This window comes from Pogoniulus pusillus, chromosome 3, assembly GCF_015220805.1.
Source record: "Pogoniulus pusillus isolate bPogPus1 chromosome 3, bPogPus1.pri, whole genome shotgun sequence".
Classification (NCBI taxonomy): Eukaryota; Metazoa; Chordata; class Aves; order Piciformes; family Lybiidae; genus Pogoniulus; species Pogoniulus pusillus.
Genome location: NC_087266.1, coordinates 16,682,317 through 16,707,766, shown reverse-complemented (window position 1 = coordinate 16,707,766; position 25,450 = coordinate 16,682,317). Strand labels below are relative to the sequence as shown.

At 41.2% G+C, this 25,450-nt stretch overlaps 1 protein-coding gene across 1 annotated transcript; it reads left to right on the top strand.

Annotated features, from left to right (window-relative positions):
• Positions 1-5,061: 5,061 nt before the first annotated feature.
• Positions 5,062-11,888, top strand: MSANTD4 (Myb/SANT DNA binding domain containing 4 with coiled-coils). The gene is made up of 3 exons (XM_064170756.1): positions 5,062-5,331; positions 7,698-8,321; positions 9,915-11,888. Exons 2-3 carry the CDS (start codon positions 7,860-7,862, stop codon positions 10,488-10,490), a joined length of 1,038 nt encoding a protein of 345 aa, XP_064026826.1. The 5' UTR covers positions 5,062-5,331; positions 7,698-7,859; the 3' UTR covers positions 10,491-11,888.
• Positions 11,889-25,450: the final 13,562 nt, after the last annotated feature.

The following is a 25,450-nucleotide window of genomic DNA, read 5'->3' as shown; positions in this document are numbered from 1 at the left end:
GCTAAAAATTTCCTTTCTTAACCAAATTTTTAAATAAGATAGTGAGAGGCTTAAATTTCATATAAGTATCATTCAAGCAGTAAGCTTGTCTTAATGCCAAACAGAATGGTTCTGAATATCAAATCACATCTTTTCCAAGCAGTTTGAAAATGAACAAAATTTAGTGAGGCATCTTTCCTAAGGCTTGAGGTGACCATGGTAGGTTCATTGTCACATCACTAATGCATGTATTTTCTGCAAAACTCAAGCTTAGTATTAAGGCTTAAAGCTCAGTATTGCTTAGCAATGTTCTTCTTTTTAAACAGTAAACAATAGAAAGTTCCGATTCTATGACCAACTCTATTATTTATTATCAGATACCTTTATAAATTTAGATAGTAGTAATCATAAATATTTTCATAAGGATGCAAATGAAAATTATGTACATTTGGAGAAAATAATAAAGTGGAACTTTTCCACTTAGTAATTTATTTGTATTAAATTTGTGTTGGTTCTGTAGAAGTAAATAGCTTGTTGTTACAGCATTTCGAGCAACTTCTACATTTATTTTGCTCTTCTATAATGGGTCTCCATAACTACACTTAGCTAGGTAACCTTTACAATCACTATACTGAAACACAAGAATTTTTATATTAGAATGCAACTACTTTTTGTTAATGAAAAGTATTAAATAGTTTAGGAAAGATGGAGAATACTTTTCTTGCTTAGTGAAACAGTAGGAGGAAAACAGACATACAAATGAATGGTAGTTATAGCATTAATAAAGCTACTTAGGGTAGCATAGAAAGTTCATTAATTGTTGCTACTTGTCACTTTATCAGAATACTTCATTCTCCTTTGCTTGTGTTACTGTTTTGGTTTTATACCTGAGTAATAGTAGCATGACATTTAGTCAATGAGAAAAGTCACATGCCAATAGTACATGGGTATAAATTGCTATGCAAATTGAAGAGAGTAGAGAATTGCAAGGTTTTTTATTAATTGCCACTGTCATGTCCAAATTGCTGGGTCACGTGAACAGCAAGTGAGTCAGTCAGTAATTCAGGTGATGCTCTTTCCTACAATTGTTTCCTTACAGCACCTTTAACATTTTTTTAGCAGTCTTCCATCCAGCTACTTGCTCTATGTATAAGACTCTGGCATATGACATCAGACAGAGCAATGATGTATGTGGTAAATTACTTCTTAGTAGTATATATAGTGAAAACTGAATGAAGTATAATTTGGAACACAGAGGTGGTTCTTTAGTATTGTATGCTGCATTTGCATGGGAGTTAATGTCAGCTCCAAGTCTGACAAATCATAGATTTCAGATGGAGGTGAGCCCTCTTACTCGGTGACCAGGAAATAACGTAGTAGTGTCAGTTACACTTTGTACCACTGCTTACAGAAAAGTTTCTGTGAAATAGTATTACTTTCTTCAGTTATATAGGTAGGCCTGTACTACAATTCTCATAGAGGAAAAGATTTGCCACAATTCCACATACAGAGTCTTAAATCTTATAGAAAAACTGAGTGCAGAAGAAACTGTGTTAGAAAATCATGATTAAAACCGAGACTTTATGTTAGAATTAAAGGCCTGTGCTCCCAGTCTCATGATTAATCACTAAGGTAAGAAATCCCAGCAAAGTCAACTACACTACTCAGAAGAACATGGATTACTAGCACAACTACTGTAGGTCTGGATCAAATTGATTTTTCAGACTGTTATGCAGTTTTAAAGTAGTCACAAAATTATTCCACAGTATTTTTTTTACATCTTTTCTGACTTTTCAAAACTCACAGTACTTTATGAAAGAATACCTTCCTCTAAAAATGGTCAGGTACTAGATTAACAATTACCTGTATTCTCACTCAAGTATAGTAAGTTGCTTAAAACAGATTGCATGTAAAGCTATAATCTACTATTTGCACTTAGATGATGTAACCAAAACATTTATAATAGAATTCTAGTCGATGTCACAGAACACAACATAAGCATGCCCAGTATAATATACATGAAAATAATAAATATTGTATGTGAGATTTTAATATCCAGTAATTATTATATTGGATAATCTTAATTTTAAAAGAATGCTATCAAAACATTATGGCACTTTGGTAATGTTATCATACTGGTTTGTTTGCTCTAATGAATATCAATTATTCAGGTGTTTATATTGATTATGTTTGCACAGACCTGATTATTATTATTTATGTACTAATGAATTTATTTTCTATATTCTGAATACACTAAAAGCAAGTTTATTGCTGTTGTTAAAAATTCATTATATCCACAAAATGGAGTAGATTTAACGGGTGAGATTTATTTCTGCTACTACTCCATGAAAAAAGCTGTATACCTCCTTTGATTAGCAGTAGATAAGGTATAGGATATAGAATGTGCTATCTGCAATTCGTAATGTGGAGTCTCATTTTAAGTGCTTTTGTTTGTAGATGACCAATAGGAGGCAGCATGAGATCTATTTTAATTAAAGCTGACTGAAAGCAGGGGTATATTCGACAATAGTTATAGCCGAACGTTATGCTCAATTTACTTTTTTTTCTTTTCTCTTATAACATCCAATAAAACATAAGCAATCAGTAACAAACATTTTGCTGCTGCCTGGGTTCTGCCGATATGTGGGAAGTGTGATGCTACTTGTTTGCAGAGATGTTAATTCTTTTGTGAAATAAAAGCACCATTGCAACCGAGTAATTGTCAGGTCTTTTTTTCCCTGTTGTTCCAGTGACTTGCAAAATACAGAGAAACGGCAGTGGTTTTAATGAGGGTAACTGATTTTTTTCTTTGTTCAAGTGGGGAGCATTTTGAATACTAAAACTGTAATCAAGAAAACTGCACGGGGAGGGGGGCGTTAAACTGTCCTTGGACCTTGTAGTATTTAATTTATCCTGCTGAAAAGTTTTAAGTTTACCATTTAAGGTGCTCGTTTAAATTGGTATCATTTTTATTGGATCTGTCTAGCTCAGATTGAAATACAGGGTTTTTTAACAGTTTGTGTATTGCAAATCATTAGGTATTATGAAATGTGCTTCCATACTACTTAGAAATGGTTTTAAATCAAGATATAAACTAATCAGTCTAAAAGGTCTGAAAGGATGCAGAAATGGCATTAATAGAAAGTGCAGAAGCCCTGTTTTCTTAGGTGACCTTCAAACCTTCTCAAACCTCTGTAGTGTTACAGCAATAAAAATTAACTTTCCAGCATTTGCCACACACCTACCAGAAGCCAGTTGGAGACATGTACAAAGCTTTCTAAGTGTTCACAATGTTAAAAGCTTATATTGAGCAACAAACCAAATTTGAGAGCTGTAGTTGCATCTATTTGTAATCACAATAACATTGCCTCTACATGTTCTACAATACCCAGAAATTCACCACGGACTGGCACAGTTCATACCTGTGGCAGACGGTATGATGGGGCTTTTCCCATTGTCATAAAAAGCAAGGAAGTGGAGCCTGGATTTAATGAATAAAATACATATTAACTGCACAAACTCAAAATAAATACAAGACATTTCACATGAATGAAGGAGGTCCAAGGATTTTTCACCTGTGATCAAAAGCCTCTGTAAAAGTGGAAAAACAGTAGGGGGAGAAAATAAAGCTATTTAGAGTTATGCAGCTACCCTAGGAAATCATATGCTTCCTAGTTAAAATTAGTCTAATGGACACTAATCATATTTAGTGGTTTTGTGCTTCCCAATAAAAGGAGGATACTCAATGAAGTGTGATTAGCACTAATTATTTTTGTGGACTGGCAGAGGTTCAAACTGTTAATGACTTTCATTCTCTATCAATTTTCCACCTACTTGCACCTGAATCTACTTGGAACTAGCTTGCAAGACCTTCAGGGCACACTTGCATCACATTTCATTGCATCACATTTCACAGCACTGTCAAAAACACTGGTAATAATATAAATCTAAGCCTAGTTCATATTTAGGCCTTAGTAAAAAGTATCCTTGCATATTGCCAACAACGTGGCATAACCTTGCTATATTCCCGTTTTCCTTTCAAAATGTTTATTATCATGGCAGCTAAGTGATCATCACCTCTAAGAAAGCTGATAAATTCACAGCCTTTTCATGTTGAGTTTCTGTAAATACTTTCAGGGAAGTTCACTGACAAAGTTGTCAACCAAAACTGGAAAATACCATTTTAAAGGAAATCTGTTGTCTCATCATCGTAATTCTGATCACTAGCAGTGATCTGTCCAGTGAAAATGCTCAAGTTCAAATGCTGAATATAGCTGAGAACTTGGATTTGATTGAGCTACTAATAAGTAAATACGCCAAACAATACAGTTTAGGCAGAACAAGCAAGTAGCAAGCTTCAGCAAAAAAAGACTTTTAATTATCTACCTGCAAGTAGTGCTTTTAAGCCTGCTCAAAGGTTATGTTACCAAGGCAACAGGATGTAATGCAAAGAGCAAATGCCAGACACTTCACCTATGACTGAGAGAAAACAAAAAATGAAGGGCCCAAGAGCAGAGAACCCTACAGCTGTGCTTTTGCTTGTATGCCCCATTACATTAATGGCAACACGACTTACCACAGGCACCACTTTCCAAAAAATACTATTTTAAAAACATTTATTATCTCTGCAAGTGTAATTTAACTATTTTAATCACAAAACCAACAGTACACTCAAACAACGCAGTCGAGGAGGAAACATACTCTGCTATGCAATATTAGCTCTGCCACCATAGGTGTAGTGGCCACGCTGACTCCGGCTGCTGTTTTCTGGTTGCTTCTATTCGACCGTAGACAGGCTCACCGAGCAAACGCGCACACTCTGCATGGGCCTGCGGTGGGGGCACTCTGAGCAGCAGAGCCCCTCCCTCCCTGCCTCCGTCCCTCCGTCAGTCCCAGGCTGGCGCCAGCCCTCTCTCACCATCCCTAGGCAGCCTGCCACCCCCTTACGCAAGCCAGGCAGGGCACAGACACCAGAACCGCCCCGTCTGGCTTCTTCATGACCCTGCAAGAGCCTCGCCACCGGAAGCTCATTGAGAGGTGAGGCGGGCCTTGGCAGCCAGTGGCCAATCACCGGCAGGCATCAGGAAGACAAACAGCCTCTGTAGCCAGTGCTGTCTGGGGGCTGGCGCACGGCGGCAGTCCCGCTGGGAGAGGAGCTGCCGCGCTCGAAACCAGTGTAGGGGGTTCCGGCCCGTCTGGAGCGTCGGGGTGGTGAGGAGGTGGGGCCAGAGGAAGTGGCGGCCGTGGACTTCCAATAGGCGTGCGGGAGGGACTGACAGGCACGCAATTTGTCCAATGGGAGCGTGGTGGTTGTTAAAGGGCCGGCGACCCGGAGAGGCGAGTTGGGCGTAGGTGAGTAGTTCGTGCGGCTCCCCGGGGAACGGGCGGGGTATGGAGTGGAGCAGTGCTGGCTGTTGCAGAGCTTAGGCAACTGTTACCCCCTATGAGGCTGCTGCCTATGCGGGGTCTAGGCAGCCTTCAGCCTCTTTGTAGGGGGGGAGCGGTGGGGTACCGCTGCCCTCGGCCCCCGAGATCAGTGAGGCGGTTGTCCGCCGTCGTTCTCGGCGGCCTCGTTGCGAGGTCTTCTTCCTCATCCCGCTAGAGGCAGCGGGGCCCGCCTATGGGTCACTTGCTGGGGGAGACCTTGCGCTGCGTCGCGGATGGGGCCCGCGTACCCACCTGTTCCCCGTGGGTCACCGAGAGATTGGGCCTGCGACCGCGGACGAGGTGCAGCCAGTCTTGGGAGGCAGGCCTGGTGGGGCTCAGGCCCATGCCGGCCGGGGCATCCAGCCGTACCCCCGCCTTTCTTTGTTGCCTTTCGTGGCGTTCCTGCAGGGCTTCGTGCGCCTTCTGGCGGGACCCTGCCGGCCGCGGGGCCGGCTCCGAGGGCGCTAGCTGAGCCTTTTCAACCCTAGGGGCTATGCCCGCCTTCATCCCTGCAAAACACTGCCTGCTCGGAAGGGAGGTGTTCTTCCGTTCATGGCCATTGCTATCTGAAAGGATGGGAAACCTTTCATCTATTAATCCGTATACTACCTGAATCCGCAGCCGCTACCCATCTTCGGCATCTCCTGTCTGCATTTTAAATGACCCTTCTAAGTATGGGTGGTTCCCTAAAGTGCTTGTCTTTTCTCATGTTCAACCTGCAAGTTTCTTGGAAAGAGGACTGCCCAGTGGTGAACCTGGTGCTCCTGTAGTAAATGTACTCATAGTACAAAATTCTTAGGTTGTTTAGAAGATATTAATTGTGTTCAAAAGATATTAATTCTGAGGTAGTTTAAAAGATATTTTGTTAAGTCTTACAGGTTTGTTTTTTTTAATCCATTGCCAGCATACTCACATGTTTGAGTATGAAACAGTGTTGCCTGATACAGAAGACTTTGGTGCAAGTGAGCCACGTATTTGCAGTCAGTAGAGCATCAAGATCAAGAATGATGTCTAAACTATTAGGTGCATTATCCCCAAATAGAGAAGTTTTTGTGTAATGTGCTGACCTATATGTTTTAACCACATTTAGAAGAATAACAGAAGAAACAAATAATTAGTAATTTAAGAACTCTGCATAGCATGCTGGGAGATATTTAAGTCCATTAGTCAGTAGCAATGGAATATATAATGTGCAAACCATTTGCTTCAAGTGGACAAAAATTGTTTACTGGGTAAATAGTAAGCAAACAGCTTGAAACTGTCAGTACAGTAACATGAATTGTTTGCTTACTAGATTTTTAAAGCCTCTTAAACCAAATCTGAAGTGGTAGGTAATGTGTTTCAAAGTTCAACATGAATTGGACCATTGCTAAGCAGTCTGTGACCAAGAACCATTTTTTATTCACAGTTTCTGCTTCCAGTTTGAGGTTTTTTTGGTTATATGATCCAGGATACGTTCATCTCGCTGCATTATTTGTCCACTGTTTCTCCTACTCAAACTTTCCAATTTTCTGTGCAGACTTACACGGAATCTGTCAGCTTTATTGTTGTCTTCAGCACCAGATAAAGGAGTTAAGAGTAGAGGGTGGGATGAACTTGAAACTAGCTATAACAGCTGGCATGAATTTTGCAGTGTGAGAAGGCTAGAGGAAGTCTTTACCATGGGCATGCAGTGACTTATTTCTAAGTCTATTTCCTCTTAAAACATCTCTAAGGCAACACATTTGTTTGAACTAAAAGTTTGTTTCTGACGTTTGGCAGAATTGTTCCAATTGTTTTTTGTCATTGAGTCAGAAAAGCCCTTAAAACTTCGGCTTTTCTTACTAATGTAGTTGGGGGTTGGGTGGAATTAATACCTCAATTTAAATGTTTCTCAGGAATTTCAGTTGCTTGAGCAATTCTTGGTTTTGAAGTAACAATACAACAAATTTAGCTTCTTTTGGAAGTAATTTAGCATTCAAATTGAAATGTATATGTCAAATTTCAGCCTTAATCAATTGTTGGTAGGTGAAACTCTTATGAATGAAAGTGGTTGTATTTTTAAATGGAACTATCGACTTAACAGTTTGTGACTTAGATATATTAATGGATTTATCATTCATACAAGATTAGAGAAAGTATCTTTAGTTACTTTATATTCAGATTTTAACAAAATGGTTACCTTTTATCAAAAGAGTGATCAGTTCAAACTATGTGTTCCTTAAATGATGACTTTGGAGTTGCTTTCGTTTAAAATGGAAGTATACAATGTATACCTTGGAGACTTATGTTGTTTGCTCTTTTTCTCTTAGGAAGCCTGACCAATAAGAAAATACTGCAAAGTGAAGAGAAAATTCACAAGAATTGAGTTCTGCTTTCATTTGCTTTCAAATTTTATTTGTGTTAATAACTGATTAGTGTCAGATCATCTTTGTGTCTGTTGTGGTGAAATTATTAGGTTAAAGCTGGAAAAAATGAAACAGTTAAAAAGAAAAAGAAAAAGCAATTTTAGTGTTCAGGAAACTCAAACTCTTCTTAAGGAAATCAGAAAAAGGAGAGAAGTACTCTTTTCAAAGCAACTTAATACAACAATTAATGAGATGAAACGGAAAGCTTGGGAGGAAATAGCAGAGTGTGTAAATGCTGTAGGTGAAGGAGAGCAAAGAACAGGGACAGAAGTGAAAAGGCGATACCTTGACTGGAGAGCACTCATGAAGAGAAAACGTCTGAATGCAAACATCAAAGTTGTAGGTGCTGGGTTTCACCTTCCTTCATCCAATTTAGATGACTCTCTCAACGAAGACATGGATGAGAAAATGGGGTTTGCAATTGAATCTAGTTTTGAATGGCAAAATATCACTGACTTCAGAGAAGCTGGTGGATCTTTAACAGAAATCAAAGTAGAAGAAGAAGAGGAAGATGCACAGAATTTTGAAGTGAGTGATTGGCATATATTAGCTACATGCAGTGTGTCTTTCAGCATAAGGATTTTTTTCTGTGTTTCTTTACAGCATCTGTTTCTGATTTTTTGGAATGTGTGAATTGAAGAAACTGTAGAAACAAATATGTTTCAAAGAGATGATATTCAAATCTCACAACTTGGAATTGTGTGTAAGGTCTTGGATGTTCGTTATCAACTTTGAATATATTTTTGCACGTTTTCCATTTGTATGTGCTATAAATAAGAATTAGTCCAGTAGAATGAAAAATATGCAGTTGGAGGAAATGGGTTATTTTAATACTTAGAACAGATGGGTGGATGAACAAGGAAGAAAAATCCACTTCCTTAACAAATGAAAGTATGTTACCTGCAGTTACAGAAAGAAATAGAATACCAAAATACAGAAATAGAACACTATTTGTGTTTCCTAAAATGAACTCACAGGATGAAGTATTACACTAAGTCAAACATCCATTTATCTCTGTCAGAATTTTAATGTGTTTGACAAGCTGCTGTGGATCCTGTAGACCCTTTGGTAGTCCTAGTAGTATTGTGTCTGTCCTGGGGTAGGCAGCTAGCAAGAGTGAAGTTAAATGTTTGGATAGTTGTGTTGTGCCTGTACAAAAATATAGTTCTCATTTCAAACAGGAGTATTTAACTGGTTTCGGTTTGAGGGTTTCTTCTTTGGATGAGGAGAGAATAAACTCCTGTCTCAGCTCAATTGACATGTGTGCTGGGAAAAAATCAACATAAGCTGTTAAATGGTAGTAAGAGTGCTGTCTGACAAGTGCTGAAGAACAGTGTGTCTGTTCTAATGCTAGAGGGCTGACTGTCCTCTTATTGCCTTAAGATTTGTTGAACCTGTATCTTCCTCAGTTTGCCTTAATTTTGCAGCATACTTCAGGGGAAACAATTATCCCTTGTGTACTATGAATTTGTGGTACATGTAGGTATAATTCTACACAACTTGTTACTGTCTGCCAAGAGCAGTGGTCTTAACTACCTAGTCATCGGCATCATAAGTAGCTTTACAATAAATGTGATGATAATACAAAATTAGTTAAACAATTCACGTTTATTGACCCACAGTACAGTTTTAAGGGTTAGGAGCATGTGAAAAATGTCAGTGTTACATGTTTCTGAGAAATTGAATCCTCCAGCTAGTGAAAGCTGTATTAACCAACATAGCATGTAATATGTAGATCCAGCTGCTGTGATAATTACAGCAAATTTCTAGTGACTAACATAAATGTCACTCACCTATATGAAAAGTAAGAACAATATATACTGGTTTAGATCAAATTTTCCATCAGTGGTTTTGAATGCTGTGTAGTAACTGCCATGCAGTGTTTTCTGTTCTTGCATGACCACTGACAAACTGGTTTGTTTTTTTTTTCCATTTTTCAGATCAGATAGCTTGTGAATAAAGTGTTTCTCTGCCTGTGTAAAGGTAGAAAACAGTCTTTTGATCAGACATGGTTATTTCACAGCATAAGATAGTTCTGAGTATCTTTTAAGATGAAAAAAAGATGTTATTCTGGCATAGAGACTGGAACGTAATTCATGTCTGTCACATTCCTCTCTGCAGTTTCCTATTGAGGAAGAAGAAGAAATTTTGTCATCAGTCTTGCCAGATTCAAAAAAGGAAAATGACCTACCGGACTTCCCCCACATTGAAGAGTTTGGAAATCTGAGCTCTGCTCAAGCTAGGCTAGCCTATGAAGATTCTCACTTGCTTATAAATCTGGAGAAACAAAAGGTGGAGTTGGAGAAGCAGCGACTAGATATTGAAGCTGAAAGGTTGCAAGTAGAGAAGGAGCGCCTGCAGATTGAAAAAGAGCGCTTGCGGCATGTTGACCTGGAGCGTGAGAGACTGCAGATTGAGAAGGAGCGGCTTCAGATTGAATGGGAGAAACTCAGGCTAGAGACTCTGCATGCTGAGAAACCTGCTGTGGAAAATGACCTCACCCAAACAGAAAAGCCCATCATGCAGCCTCTGGATCTAGAAACTGAGAAGTTAAAACTTGAAAAGGAACGTTTGCAGTTAGAGAAAGAGAGGCTGCAGTTCTTAAAGTTTGAGTCGGAGAAGCTGCAGATTGAGAAGGAACGCTTGCAAGTGGAGAAGGAGCGCCTTCGAATTCAGAGAGAGGGTCACTTGCAGTGAACTTCTTCACTAAAGTGTCAATGTTAATGTTTTGATGTTTGTAAAATAGAAGTAGTTCTTTTCTTAATACTGAAACTGTCCTAGAGGCTTAACATTCTTCTGTTCAGAGTTGAATGTTGATGTTAAACTAAAAGAGGAAAAAATCAGAAAAAAAGAATGGTGCTCAGTATGTCAGTGTGCCTACTTAAATGATCTTGTGTGAAATTCCTTTTCAGTGTAGCAGAGCTAAGTGTTATGTTCTCTTGTCTTCAGTATTGTGTTGTATTAGTTTGGTGTCCTCCTTTCGTAGCCGCAGTGAGAAGAATCAAGGCTGAAGCTTGTACTTTTTTTTCACTATATTAACAGTAAAGAATAATTAGAATAAGTCAACATATGTTGTGAGGGCATGGTGCTAATGTTAGCCCACACAGTGAAGAAGTATAAATTAGACAGAACCCAGTAACACAGAGTCATGATGTGATTGATTCACTACATTTCATTTCTCTCTATTTTTTTTTCCACTCCCACAATGGGAAAAAGAGTTCAAGAATTATCTAAAAGTTGAAGTATGTACTTTAAGTTAAATTCACTCCTGTTTTGTTTACTGTTGTTCCATTGCTTGAACTGAATGGGGAGTGCAGAAAATAGTACATTTCCTTTTGCGCGAAGTATTCGTACTAAAGTTACACATGAACTATACTCGTTATAAGCTGAACTGCTGGTTGCACCAGGTCAATCATCGCTCTGTCTGGAATATAGCACCTGTCTTAGTGTAGCATAGGGATTTCCTGTTTGGTCAGATGTGCTGTCTGAGGCTGTGATGACCCTCTGAAGTAAAGTGCTAGACCTGGTTTGTTCCTTGGAAAAGAGTAGCTGGTGATGGAGGTCTCTGGTATGGAGGCCAAGAAGCTGAGCACAAAGAAGCACTGATCTTGAACATTAACACTCCTGATGTTAGTTCTGCCTGGCCAGCACTGAGGTCATGTCCATGAAGCAGCTGGAAGAGGCTTCTGTGGCTGACACTGTATAGTATGTTTTAAAGAGAAACCCAGAAATCATCAGTGCTGAAGACTGTCAGTATTTTTCATAAGCAACGTCTTCATTTAAAATAAGTTTTTAAAACCAAATGATCAAGAAAGCTTTCTATTATCTCATATATGTTTAAACCCCAACTGAGCCAGACTTCACATTTCTCCTGTTTCTGCAAGTAACTATCTTCTGTTCACTCCATTTCATACATAGGACTGTGAGAATATGAAATCCGAATATGTGTTGAGTGACTTACATGGATTCTTGTGCAAGTAAATATATTTATACCACTACAGGATTACTTTTATTCTGCAAAGAAAATGTTATTTTTTTATTACTGAAACAAGTGTGCTTCTACAGTGGAAATAAATTTGTCTACTACAATCCAAATGCTTTTGAGACTCTGTCTTCACAGTAATAAACAGGGCTATATGTGACATCTGGATACTCAGCACCACAGTGCCCTAAGGTTACTGGTGCCTGTGTTGCCTGTATAGTTAATTGGAGACATGAGGCATGTCAGAGTAGAATTTAAACCAACCAGCATACACTTCAGAAAGGAAAAAAGAAAGGAGGCAAACCAGCTGGATGGAAATGCCCCAGAGGGAAGGTTTTCTGAAATCCTTCTTCCTGACTGGTGGATCGACCCTGGCTGGATGTCAGATGCCTGCTGTTCTGTCACTATCCTCTTCAGGTTGACACGGGAGAGAAAATGAAATGGAAGGCTCATGGCTTGATGTAAAGGCAGGGAGAGATCACTCAGCAATTACTGTACAGGCAAACCAGGCTTAGGTCAGGGAAAATTAATGTCAATCAAAATCAAGTAGGATAATGAGAAATAAAGCCAAATCTTGAAGTCAGCTTCCTTCTACCCTTCTCTTCTTCCCAAGCTCAATTTTACTCCTGATTTTGTCCAATTTCTCCACCTACAGCAGGGACAGTGAATAGAGGCTGTGATCAGTTGATCACACATCTCTACCATTCCTTCCTCAGCAGGGCTCTTGAAGCTCTTCTGCGTCTGTGTGGGGTCCTTCCCATGGGAACAGTTCTTCGCAAATTTTTGCATAGTGAGGCCTTCCCATGAGCTAAGTTTCGGAAGCTGCTCCTGTGTAGGACTCTTCTACCCAGTGTTGTTCTTCAGGAACAGACTGCTCCACTGTGGGCCCCCATGGGGTCACAAGTCTTGTTAGCAAACCTGCTCCAGTGTGGGTTATGCTTTCCATAGTCCTACAGCTCCTGCCAGGAGCCTGCTCTGTGGACTTCCCATGGGGTAATAATTCCCTTTGAGTGTTTACCTGTTCTGGCACAGGGCCCTACAAGGGCTGAAGGTGAATGTCTCTTCCACTGTGGACTTCGATGAGTTGCAGGGGCACAGCCTGTCTCAATAGGGTCTGTTCGCCAAGGGCTGCAGAGGAATCTCTGCTTCAGTGCCTGGAACACCTCCTGCATTGACAGAGTGTTGACAGAGTTGTTTCTCTCATATTCTCCTTTCTGGCTACAGTTATTTTTCTGCAGGTTTTCTTTTTCCTCTCTTAAATATGCTATCCCAGAGGTTGATACTGGCACTGATAGGCTTGGCCTTGAGCAAAAGTGAGTCTATATTGGAGCAGTCTGGTATTGGCTCTGTCAAGCACAGGAGGAATGTCAACTATCTTGTCACAGATAGCAACTCTGTATTTCCCCTTTGCTAACAAAGCCTTGCCATGCAAATCAAATCCACTGAAGTAAAGTGACAATTTTTCATCTCCTTGATACATATCAAATGAATATATATTAAAAATAACTTCCTGAGATTTGGAGAAATTACTGACTTTACCTTTTTAAAACATCAGAGAAGTGGAATTTAGGAAGTTTATCAGGACTGCCTGATGTGCAGAGCATTTACTCAGTGGGATAACTTGGGTTTCATGATTACAGTTATGCTAGTTTGAAGCAGGGTAGAATGTTTTGGTGAGAAGAACTAGATTACAGGCTGTGAAAGGAAAACAATGGTGATGTCTACTTCCCTCACAGGCTTATTGAGATGTGTAAAAACATAAGTCCAAACACAGATAACACACTCGCACCACTCTCGCTTGGCCAGCTGGCTGAGCTGCATCTTGCGTCTCCCTAACCTCACCCTCCACTTTGGACTAATCCACTTTGCTTCCTAACCCCCAAACCTCCACTCTTCCTTGGGACTGGGGTAAGGTTGAGAAGGGTAGTAGGAAAGTGAAGGGGAGGTTGACACCCCTCCCAGAAATCAGAGTCCCCAAGAGGGGCTCCCAATCACCCTTCTACCTTACCCCAGATTTGCCTTACATTCAAGGTGAGTTTGGAGAGTTGGCCAGGTGTGTTGGGAAGCAGATGGATTAATGAGACAACGAGTTAGGTTAGAGAGAGAAGTGCAGCCCAAAAGCCAGAGAGCAAAACTCTGTTATCTATATTTATGTTCTTGTTTTTATACATCTCAGCAAGCCTATGAGTGAAGTAGACATCACCATTGTTTCCTTTTCACAGCCCATAATCTAATTCCTCTCACCAAAATATCCCAGCTTGGCTCAAACTAACACAGAGAGTAACCTGCCTGTGGCCTCCAAGGCTGCCATGAATTTCCTGCTGTGCAATCAAGGCCTGTTTGGGAGACAGTGGGAGGGAGAAAATGAGCACTGGGGGGTTTGCTGGTTTAGTCTGGTTGGGGGGTGAAGGTGTGGGAGGGATTCTCACGTATCCTGTATCTGTATTAGGTGTTAAGGGTTCATGTATTCTGTATATTTCTTCCTGTACATCTTTAAATGCACTTTTCTGTAAGCCTCTCCCATTCAGTAGGTGCATTGTTGTTTTACCACCTTTGAGAGTAAAATCATTTCTAAATTCTGTCCGCTCTATAAACACTGTGACACTGAGGGGACCAACTTTCCAGAAAACTACTAACTGCCAAGTGGGGTGAGTAGGAAAAAAGGGCCACATAGCCAGATTAGAAGGCCCAAGCCAAGACAGAGAAGCTGTCAGGGGTGACCTCATTGCTGTCTACAAGTACCTGAAGGGAGGTTGTATCCAGCTGGGGGTTGGTCTCCTCTTCCAGGCAACCAGCAATAGAACAAGGAGACATAGTCTCAAGTTGTGCCAGGGGAAGTATAGGCTGGATGTTAGGAGGAAGCTCTTCACAGAGAGAGTGATTGGCATTGGAACGGGCTGCCGAGGGAGGTGGTGGAGGCACCGTCCCTGGAGGTCTTCAAGAAAAGACTGGATGAGGCACTTAGTGCCATGGTCTAGTTGACTGGCTAGGGCTGGGTGCTAGGTTGGATTGGATGATCTTGGAGGTCTCTTCCAACCTGGTTGATTCTGTGATTCTGTGGTTTTGCCTGCAAGAGATACTTGGCTGGAAAGGAGCAAATATGGAATCTGGCTCCTGTTTCAACTCTGCAGCTTGATACCAGCACCTCTGTATTCCTTTTTTGAATATCCCATTTTTTGACTTAACCATTAGGGTAATGGTTTGTATTTTACATTGGATATCTTGGAAATTATGCCCCAAGAGCAGTAAAGGGTTTGGGTGGAAAATAAATAGAGAAATCCAAATCATTCCTGAATTCTGAATTTTTTCAGCAATGTGAACACTTCTCCCAGTGCCACTAAAGCTGTATGTAAGCAATTATTTCTTCTAACAACTATTCAGCCTCTCAGGGAAATGATATATCCTTTGGTTATACAAAACCTTTTGGAAAACACTGAATGATGAAATTTAGTATCATCGTAAGTCATTGAAAAAAGTTTCAACACAAAATTTAGAGAAAATTACAGAGTTTAATACATCAACTTTATAGCTCACTTTTCTTTTCTTTTTTTTTTTTCCTTTTAATACCAAAATTGCAGTCATTTGATGGCAATTTGAATTTAAATGTCAATACTGATCTGCAATCTCTTGAACTTTAATTGCTTGGTTTGCCAACATGCAATCCTGACAGAAAAAAAAAGCCTGAGGCAAGATTTTGACCATGTAAATGTCACCAAAATCTGGATGTATGTATGAAATCAGTTCCTCTGTCAGAGAGGGAGGGTCTTTTTCCTCCTGCTTAAAGAAGAGCCTTGATTGCGAGTAGTAAGCAACACTGCCAAAGTGGGAAGTGTTTTAATATATGAGGGAAACTACGTATATATGGAAGACGATGCAAGTATTTGGGGGAAAAAAATGAGAGGTTTGAAGATCGAACATTTAGTAAAGAGGGAAGGCAGGTGAACCTGGTGACAGATAAAACAAAGTACTGGAAATATTCCTGGTGGTCATTGTGAACTGTTTTATTGAGTTTGTCTGATGCACTGATGTCAGATCTCATGGCTCTGTAGACCCCCATGGGAATGCATGAATGGGAAAAGTGAGGGATAAAGCACAACCTGAGGTGCAGCAAGCAGCTTCACAGACACTTCAGACTTCTGTCTTACATGCATGCCATGTAGTTTGCTGTGCTGCAGCAGGAACATGCACCAGGACTTTGATAGATGCTATTAAATTCACTATGCCATGAAGGGGTTTCTAGCCAGTAATTTTAGGACTGGAAGGTTAGATAGAATAGGTGAAATATAGACTACTTCAGGGAGTTTCTCACTGTCATTTGTGATAAGTCCCACCAGTTTGTGCCTAGTTAAGAAGAATGTGTCCAGGTGTTTGGAGAAGAATGCAGCTGGAGAAGAATGCAGTTTGGAGATAGATTGGCTAACATGTAAATGTCCTAACAACATCTAGAAAGCATCACAGGGTAGAGTTGTAGATGCAGTCCCTGAGACCAACCCAGGGTGAAAAGCAGCCACACTCCCAGCAGGACACAACTGAGAAAACATGGTAGGATTCAAAGGCAAATTCATTTCTTGAGTAAGGAATCTTGTGATATTTCCAAGCCATTTTGAGTAAATTTCACTGTGCATAAAGAGATGCTGCCAGCAATATATAAATAAATTATAAAATATTCTATTAAGACAAACAAGAGATGGTTAAGATTTAACAAGCTTTCAGACTAAGCATTAGCATTCTCATCACCTCAAGGCGTCTTTACTGGACTTTCAGACAGGAGAGGAAAGTTCTACCATCCTCCAAGGCTTGCCAGAATAGCTGTTTGGTGGTGCTGAGTTGCCATCTTCTGAGAGGTTTTTCACTCTTTTTCTTTTTTTTTTTTCACTTTGGTGTTTCTTAATCTTTCCATGGTGGTATATTTCTCCCCTTGCCCTCCCTTAAATCTCTGACGTACTTGCCAATCTCAGCAATCCCACCTCTTTCTTGACTCTCCAGTGCAAACATCATGATTTTCTCATTAGCACTAGCCAAAATTAGGCAGCTGAGCTGCACCCTGGATTAGAGACGTGGAAGAGAAGCTACAGGCTTACCTGCAGTTGATTTGACCCACACAGTCTCCCTGATAATAGTCCAGAAGATCTTAACTGGCAGTGGTGCTAGTCAGACCAACCAGCAGTGTGTGAAACAGTTCAGCACCCACTTGTGCAGTTAGGAACTGTGTGACCAAAAGGTGATGTCCTGAATGGTTTTTTCTGTTGCTCTCTTCAGGGTAACAGCAAGAGTGGGCAAAAAGAGGCAAAACCAGTATCATGATCCTCATGATGTTTCAGGTATTGAGAAAAACTCCTTGGTGAGATCTTAAAAAATATCATGAAGGGTCCAAGAGGGAGAGATAAGTGAGTCTCAGGTTCCTGTGGCTTTTCCAAATCAGAGCATGGGGTTTTCAGTTTCATTAGGAAATCCACCAATTGCCTGGTGGTAAAAGTTGCCACTGCTGTTCTGCCAGGCTACCAGATAATCCAGGACTGGTTGTTGTGTATATGCATCATCTGGAAATGGGCAATAATCTGTTCAAAATGTAGCTGAATTATGTTCATGTTTTGTTTCCCCTGTACCCAAAATAAGTTTCTAAAATCCCCTGTGCAAGTGGGAAAAGAAGATGGTAACTCATATTTCTTCACATTTTCACTTTGCAGCAAAAGAGCTTCAGCAGCATTACCTGTCTCTTCAGCTCACACACCCCCAGAAGCTCCCCTCAGAAAGGCACAGAGTGTTCCAAGGAGACAGAGTCAGATTCCAGGCTGATATTTTACAAACACAAAAATACCCTCAAAAATCCTACTCTCTGTCAATCAGGAGCCTTGACAAAAGTGGTAGGTGGGAGAAGGGGGAGTAGAAAAAGACTTTTTTATTTATTGTTGATGAAATCAATTACTGAATGTAAGCCAGAGGGTGTCAGAAAATGCCACCAAATGCAATGGTAGCTTTTTTTCTCTTTTTCCCTTCTTTCTGTTTTCATTTTCCCTTCTTTTTACTTTTCCTTTCTTTTTCTTTCAAGTTATAAACATAATAACTTTGCAATCTGATGAGTGGCAACAGCTAAATATAATACAGAAGACTGCTTAAGGCCCTGTGCAAGTTCCAATTGCACAGACCATCATTCTTCCCTGTCTGGATTAGGACATTGGTCCCCTGTCTTCTTGCAAGCATTAGTAACCCGAGCCATGCACCGTGTTCTTCCCATGCTCAAAGCATTTTGAAACAAGACCCAGCCCAGCTCAAACTTCCAGTGTCCCATTCAGGAGCACAAGACAATTTGGCCCCTTACCTCATTCTTCAGAGGTCAGGACTGTTTTTCCCTGCTCAACCCTCCCCCAGGCTGTCATCTTGATTCCCTGCATGTTTCCAGTACCTGCTTCTCCTTGTGTCTTGCACTTCTCTGCCTTCATTATCTCAGACGTTTCTGGGGTGTTTGTCACTCTGAAGCTCATACATCCATATGGTGCTGATTTGCTCTCTATTCAGTTTTGATATCTAGCTATTCATGTGACACTGAATTGGCTGTCTATTAAAACACAACATGAGAAGGCAACAGTCCCTGGCCATTACCTGATTCACACTGGCTTTCCAAATAGACCTGGTAGTGATACAGTCTCCCTTTTTCCCATCTGAGGAGAAGATAAGGTGTGCTCTCTTTCCACTCAGGCAGAGCAAGAAAAATGACAATTATTAAAGCATCACTCACAAAGAATGGGTTAAAGAACTGGGTTTGCCTGGTCAAGAAAAGAGGGACTGAGTGGAGATGTAACAGTCCTCAAATATGTGAAAACCTGCTGCAAACATTCTGGTCTTTGTGCTGCAATAAGAAATAGAAGAATAAGCCTAAACTGCAGCCATGACTGCCTGGACTGGCCCTGAGGAAGAAGGCTAATGCAGACAAGAAGGACAAGTCTAGAAGACTGAGGAGGCTATAGAGGCTATATTGTCTCCATCATTAGGCAGTTTTAAAAACATGTTTTGCTAACATGTCTGGAAGGGACTTCGAAACATCATTTGGTCCAGCCCCCCTGCCAGAGCAGGATCGCCTAGAGCAGATCACACTGGCATGCATCCAGACGTATCCTGAATATCTCCAGAGAGGAAGAATCCACAACCTCCCTGGGAAGCCCACTCCAGCGCTCCATCACCCTCACAGTGAAAAAATTCCTCCTCAGATTCACATGGAACCTCCTATGCCTCAAGTTTCACCCATTTCCCCTTGTCCTGTCACTGGGCATCACCGAGAAGAGGCTGGCTCCATCCTCTTGGCACTCACTCCTTACGTATTTATAAGCATGAATGAGATCACCCCTTAGTTGTCTCCTCTCCAGGCTAAAAAGCCCCAGCTCCCAGATGCAGATACTGTCTTCCACTGGTATTTTCCACAATGCCATGCATAGGAGCACAAAAACTATTCCCTTCTTTTCCTGTCTGTCTTTCATATTTCCCTGTGCCATCAGGTTGCAGGCTGGCTTCCCCTGAAGTTTCATCTTGTCAGAAGACAGGTTGGCTATGTGGTGTGGGTGTGAGATGTTGCCTTTCTTTTCTGAACTACATTTATTTCCTAGGCTCAACCAGCTCCAGTGCATTAATCGTGGACAGGAAAGGCTGTTCTCTGGAGGCTGTGGAAAAGGCAGCATGGCCATTTGGGTCAGGGCTCTGCCATTTCATGCCAGAAGTCCTGCTCCTGGTCAGCACCATGTGTGTGGCACAGCATGGCTGTTCCGCTCTGTCCCAGACAGCTTCTTGCCTCTGTAAACATGCAGTAGCTCTTTCATAACTTAGCATTTCTCTACCAGGTTTGTGCCTTCTCTGTGCACCTGTGAACTTCTAGGCTGGAAAAACAGCCTCTTCAAGGTCACAGGCAGTCATACAGCCCAGAACAGGCAAAAAGATGCTTAGGCCTGGGATTGGTTGTCAACAACACAGCATGCTGTAAGTTTTTTTTCTACAGTGTTCAAACAACATGCTACAAGCTGTTGTCTGGCAATCTTCACTCATATTTTTCATTACTTTTGTCAGTGCATGGTCTAAACGTGGGGCTCTTTCTTACAATATTTCTTCCCAGAGACTAAAAGTGATGGTCGAGAAGACCCAGCAGTGTCAGGACTATGCCAAGAGGGGTTTCCAGCATGTACTACTGCCACAGCTATCTCACCCACTGAAGTGAGAGCTGCACAAGCTGCTGCTCCAGCATAAGGCAAATAAACCTGCTTTTAAAATCTAGCAGAGTGAGGGCAGCAAGAGGCTTCTGACAAACCTGTATGGACTGGAAGCCTAAATCCTTGTATCACTTAGGCACTGTTGAAGTTTGCAGCTAACATTAAGGTAAAATGGAAGTGGGCCAGACTGGCATGACTCAGAATGTTTGTAGCTGATATTAAAACCACAGAAAGATTTTAATCCAGGGATAAAGAAAAAAGAAAGAAGAGACAGGAAAAGGAAAAGGAAAAGGAAAAGGAAAAGGAAAAGGAAAAGGAAAAGGAAAAGGAAAAGGAAAAGGAAAAAAAAAAAGTAAGAAAAAGAGAGAGAAAAGAAGGTTGCTCAACTGTTTTTGTTTCAAGCTAATCAACTTATTTGAAGACACATGCTCCAGGCAAATAAATGGAGACAGGGAAATATGCCTTCAGTACTGATTTGGGGAAACTTTGTACTGCTTCAAAATTTCCTCTCCTCTTGTTTCCAGCTAATTTATATCAAAATGGTGACTTTTTCAAACTACTAGTTATGTCACCAGTGTTTTTGTCTTTCTGTCACTGGATAGTCTTTTGGCAGTTCTTGCCCACAATCATTTTTCCTTTCTGGTCTTTTAAAGCACAATCTCCTGATGCTTTGTCACAGTCACTATGCTAATGAATGCAGCAGTTCTCAGTCATCAGAAAACATATTAGAAAAAAAAATAGGTCCACTGACACAAAAGCAGAAGAAGTCATTTTCATGTGGTGCAGATAATCCTTTTAAACTTCACCTATTTTGGAAGGCACTGCCACACTCTCATTTTGCAGTTTATTAAGAATACCACTGTTATTTTCTGTTACAGTTTTAGTGGTTTTAATTTCCCTACTTCACACTATCAGTGGTTTTATTCTACATGTTAGCAGACCGTGGAATACCTTGCCTTGTTTCTTCCATATTTTCTAATTGCAACACTTCATCATTAGTCAACTGGTTCATAATGTGGAAGGCAAAGTTGCTATTTCATTTCATGCTATATAATACAATGCTTCTGGTTCAGTAATTACATTGCTCCAGACTTGTGATCAGCCCTGAGATAGCTCACTCTTGATGGATAGCCCCATCACAGAGTGCATAAGAGTTAAAGTAAGAAGCAAATTTTTAATTTTGCTTCCCTGTCAATTTAGCTGCTTGAACACTGCTCTTCAGCCCAATATTTATCTCACTGTGATAGGAAGAGATTACAGAAATGAGAACTTAAAACAGAGAACTGAAGTTTGAAAAGCATTTTCTGAAGTTTTGGGTTGCGAAACAGGAAGGATACAAATGAGAAGTTCCTCCACAGAAAGCTATTGTGTTTTAGTCTATTAATGGAGTCCAAATCATTTAGTCACCTATTTAATGTTCTGGAGAAAACCATTACCTACTTCTCATAACCATTCCAAGGATTATGCAAAAATGAGCTGATGATCTTACTACTGCTTAATACTAAGCCTGTGGAAAAATTCTTTCCAAAAGTTTTCTGTTCAGTCACAAGAGTATTCATGAGTCAATTTTCTGAAGCGGCAGTCATAGGATGTAGGAAGTGCCTTTTCCTAGCAGGCATGAGGGCTAGGTGTGCAACATGGATCACAAGGACAGTCAGAAAAGGCAGGCCATGTGAGCAAGACTGGAGAAGGCTGTAGCCTTTATGGACAAAAGACATCCTAGTGCCAAGGGCTTACAGCAGAGGAAAGTTTGATCCTAGTGGGGTATTTTTACAATTTTCTGAGAGATGCCTGCTAGGACCCAGCTTCAAGGAACAGAATTTAGGCCAGATACACTATTGCTTTGATTCTTAAAGCAATATTTATGTTCTTGATATGAGGGGAAAAAAAAACTATAAGTGAAATATTTTGAGTTCAATGAAATTCTTCTGGCTTCCTTTCCCTGACTTTTGCACAGCCCCAAAGTTGGACTTTTACATCTTACTTTCTATCTGCCGTGCTTTTAGCGTATCATCCATCTTTCAAAGACTATCAGGGAGATCTCACCAGTCAGAAATAACAGAGTTAAAAATGCTTCAGAAATCCCAAGCTCAGGTACCCTGAAGGAGGTTTGGTCATTTCACCGAAGCAGGGTGAGGTGAGGCAGCTGTGTTTGTAAAATGTGTCAAGGTCATTTTGTACCAATACATTGGAAAAGGCCTGAGTTGGCATTCAGTCATACAGGTAGAGAGAAGTTCAAGGGAGAGGGTGCCAAAGGAGGACTAGACCAGTAAGGCAGGTAGTACACACTGTTGTGACAATGGAAGTTAAAAAAAAAAAAACTGAAAGCAGTTAACTATGATACTTAAACTTAAGTAGAAAGAGGTGGGAATGAGGAAACTGAGCAGCAAATAACAGAGTCCTGGGTGGACAGAGGCTAGTTACCTAGCCCCATTACCTCCTTCTTTTCCACAAAAAGAACCTCTACAGCATCAAGACACTAACAAGTACCTAAACGCCTCTGGGTACTTGCTTATCACTTTGAGAAGGGACATCATGGCCCAAGACTTTGTTTTCCTCCTGCCCTTGCTTCCCCTGTCAGCAGAAGGGTGGGGCAAGCCAGGACACGTTTTAGGTTTATTAACCTTCCATGACAGTGGTATTGATGGTTCTGATACTTTTTAAGACCTACACAGGGTGTGCACAGCAGTACAGTTGCTTTTAGACACGTGCAGATCTCCCTGAAGATATGTCTCAGCACTGGCATATCAGCAGCTCTAGGGCTGATGGCTAGTGCACTGGTGGCTTTCTAAACCACTCAGAGCAGACTACAGCTACATGAACTAGCATCATTTCTTTTACAAGTCAGGGCCAGAGAGGTCTTTTGGCTGAGAAATATGGAGGAGAAACTGTGGGCCAATCCAGAATGGCATTCAGGAAAGCTCTTGCTCTTAATGGACAAGCTAAGAGTTATCACTGATGTATGAACTGATTGAGTCTGAAAAAACAGCACTTCTGTCAAGTTAAATACACATTGTCACACACTTTTCCAAGAGGTGATTTGTTTTTGACCTTATATATAAGATCTAGAGAATCTAAATTTTTAGCTGTAGGCCATCTCAGTGGATAAAAAATTTACTGGAAGCAATCCTTTCAGAGACAGAAACAAGCATAGATACTTGCCCTACTTAATTTCTATTCTTTTTTTTAATTATAAAAGGACCCTTCCTGGAGCCTACCAACTTCCCTTCCTTCAAATTGTTTTCCCATCTGCAGTGTTTATAATAATTGCAATGTTTCTGCAAGAAGAAGACAAGGCTGTTTATTTAGCAGGATGTACTCAGAAGCTTGTCAGTTTAGCTGGACTGTTTGCTAGCAAAGAAAATTCAGTCTATTGGAAGATGCCAGCTTTTAGTCAGGATGAGCAAACCCATTCATAAAAGAAGTCCCTTGTGCCCTCTTCACAGTGTCCCTTTTGATATATGAGCATTGTTAAATCTGAGTAGTTTGTATGTTTGTTCTTTTTGTAGAAAAGTGTTATTTCCTGTTATTTCTCTTTGTGGAGAAGACAGAAATCAGGCTCTGTTCACAGCTCTTTATTCAAGAGTTCAGAAAGAGGTCAGAAGAGACACAAAACCAGTGCAAACAGAACAAACTTTGAAAAATCTTCTTCTGAATCCCCTCTGCTACTGCCAAAGGGAAGGAAGCAACCTCCAGACAGACTTGATCTGCCACCATCCCTTGGGGCCAGCAGGACCCTCTACATGGCACGCATGGTGGCAGGGACACTGGTTCTTCTGATGAGCACTTTGCTACTGTTCCAACCATTGCTTGCACCAAGGGAAGCTCTCTACAGGTGTCTCTACTGGTCTTCAGTTGATGGAGATATGAACAGGAAAGCATACACATGTGTCTGTGTGCATATAAGCCCAAGTGGGTTTCAGGGAATAGAGATTCTGATGGATGTGGATGCCATGGACCCCAGGAAAGAGAATGGCAAGTGAGATGTGGTTTTCTCTGTAAACTGGTGTGACAGGGGTCTAGCCAGCTCTGCTGTTGCCTATGTAGTACTTTTCCCAGGGCTATGCAAGAAATTTTGGGTTCAGAGGGAGTCTGTCTGGTAAGTTTTAGCAGCTCCCACATGATCTGGAAAAACATCCATGGCAAGCTCTATGTTCTATGCTACTGATATATGCAAAGATAGACACAGCATAGAGGAGAGGGTCCTGCAGGCTTCTAGAGTGTGCAGAGGGTAACTTCCTGACAGAGCTGGTAATGGAGACAGCTAGGGAAGGTGCCTTGCTGGACCTGCCATTTGGGAACAGAGGGCTGCATTTAAAAATTTGGGGCCATCTTTGGTACAGCAATCAGGGAATGATAGAGTTCTCAATCACTGGAGAAGTAAAGCAATGGGACAGCAGAACTGCCGTCTGGGAATTCTGGCAGGCAGACTCTGGACTGTTTCAGAGACTGGTGGGCAGAATCCCATGTGAGGCAGTCCTGAGGGGCTGAACATTTCAGAAGGACTGGACACTGTTCAAGAGTGAACTCTTAAAAGCACAGAAACAGGCCATTCCCATGTACTGAACAAGGAGTTGTCAAGGAAGAGGGCCAACCTGGATCAACAGAGAGGTTTGGTTGCTGCTTAGGGAGAAAAGAGGGTGGTCATTGGAAACAGGCACAGGAAGCTTGGGAGAACTACAAGACTGTAATGAAACTATGCAGGGAGAAAATTAGAAGGGCAAAAGCCCAACTGGAAATTAGTGTGTCTTCATCTGTTAAAGAGAGCAGTAAATCCTTCTACAAATACATTAGCAACAAAACAAAGACTAAGGAGAATCTCCATCCTTTGTTGGATGCAGTGGGGAACATAATGGTCAAGGATGAGGAAAAGGCTGATGTACTTAATACCTTTTTTGCCTCAGCCTTTAGTAGTAAGAACAGTTGTTTGCTGGATATGCAGTCCCCTGAGCTGAAAGACAGGAATGAGAAGCATAATGAAGTCCCCACAGTCCAAGAGGAGATGGTTGCTAACTTTCTGTCATTTACCATCTGACTGGAGATTGGCAAACATGATGCCCATCTACAAGAAGGGTCAGAAGGAGGACCCCAGAGCTACAGACCTGCCAGTCTGACCTCAGAGAAGGCTGTGGCGCAGATCATCTTGAGTGGCATTATGCTGCACGTGCAGGCCCAGTCAGCATGGGTTCATGAAGGGCAGGTTCTTCTCTGGAGCATGTCCAGAGGAGGGCAACAAAGCTGATGAAGGGCCTGGAGAACAAGTCATATGAGGAACAGCTGAGGTAACTGGGATTGTTTAGTCTGGAGGAGGCTAAGGGGACACCTCATTGCTCTTTACAACAACCTGAAAGAATGTTGTAGTGAGGTAGGTATTGGTCTTGTCTTTCTAGTATCAGGTGACAGGACAAGAGGAAATGGCCTGAAATTGTGCCAGCAGAGGTTGACATTGGATATTGCTATTGGAGAGCAGTGAAGGGAAGGAC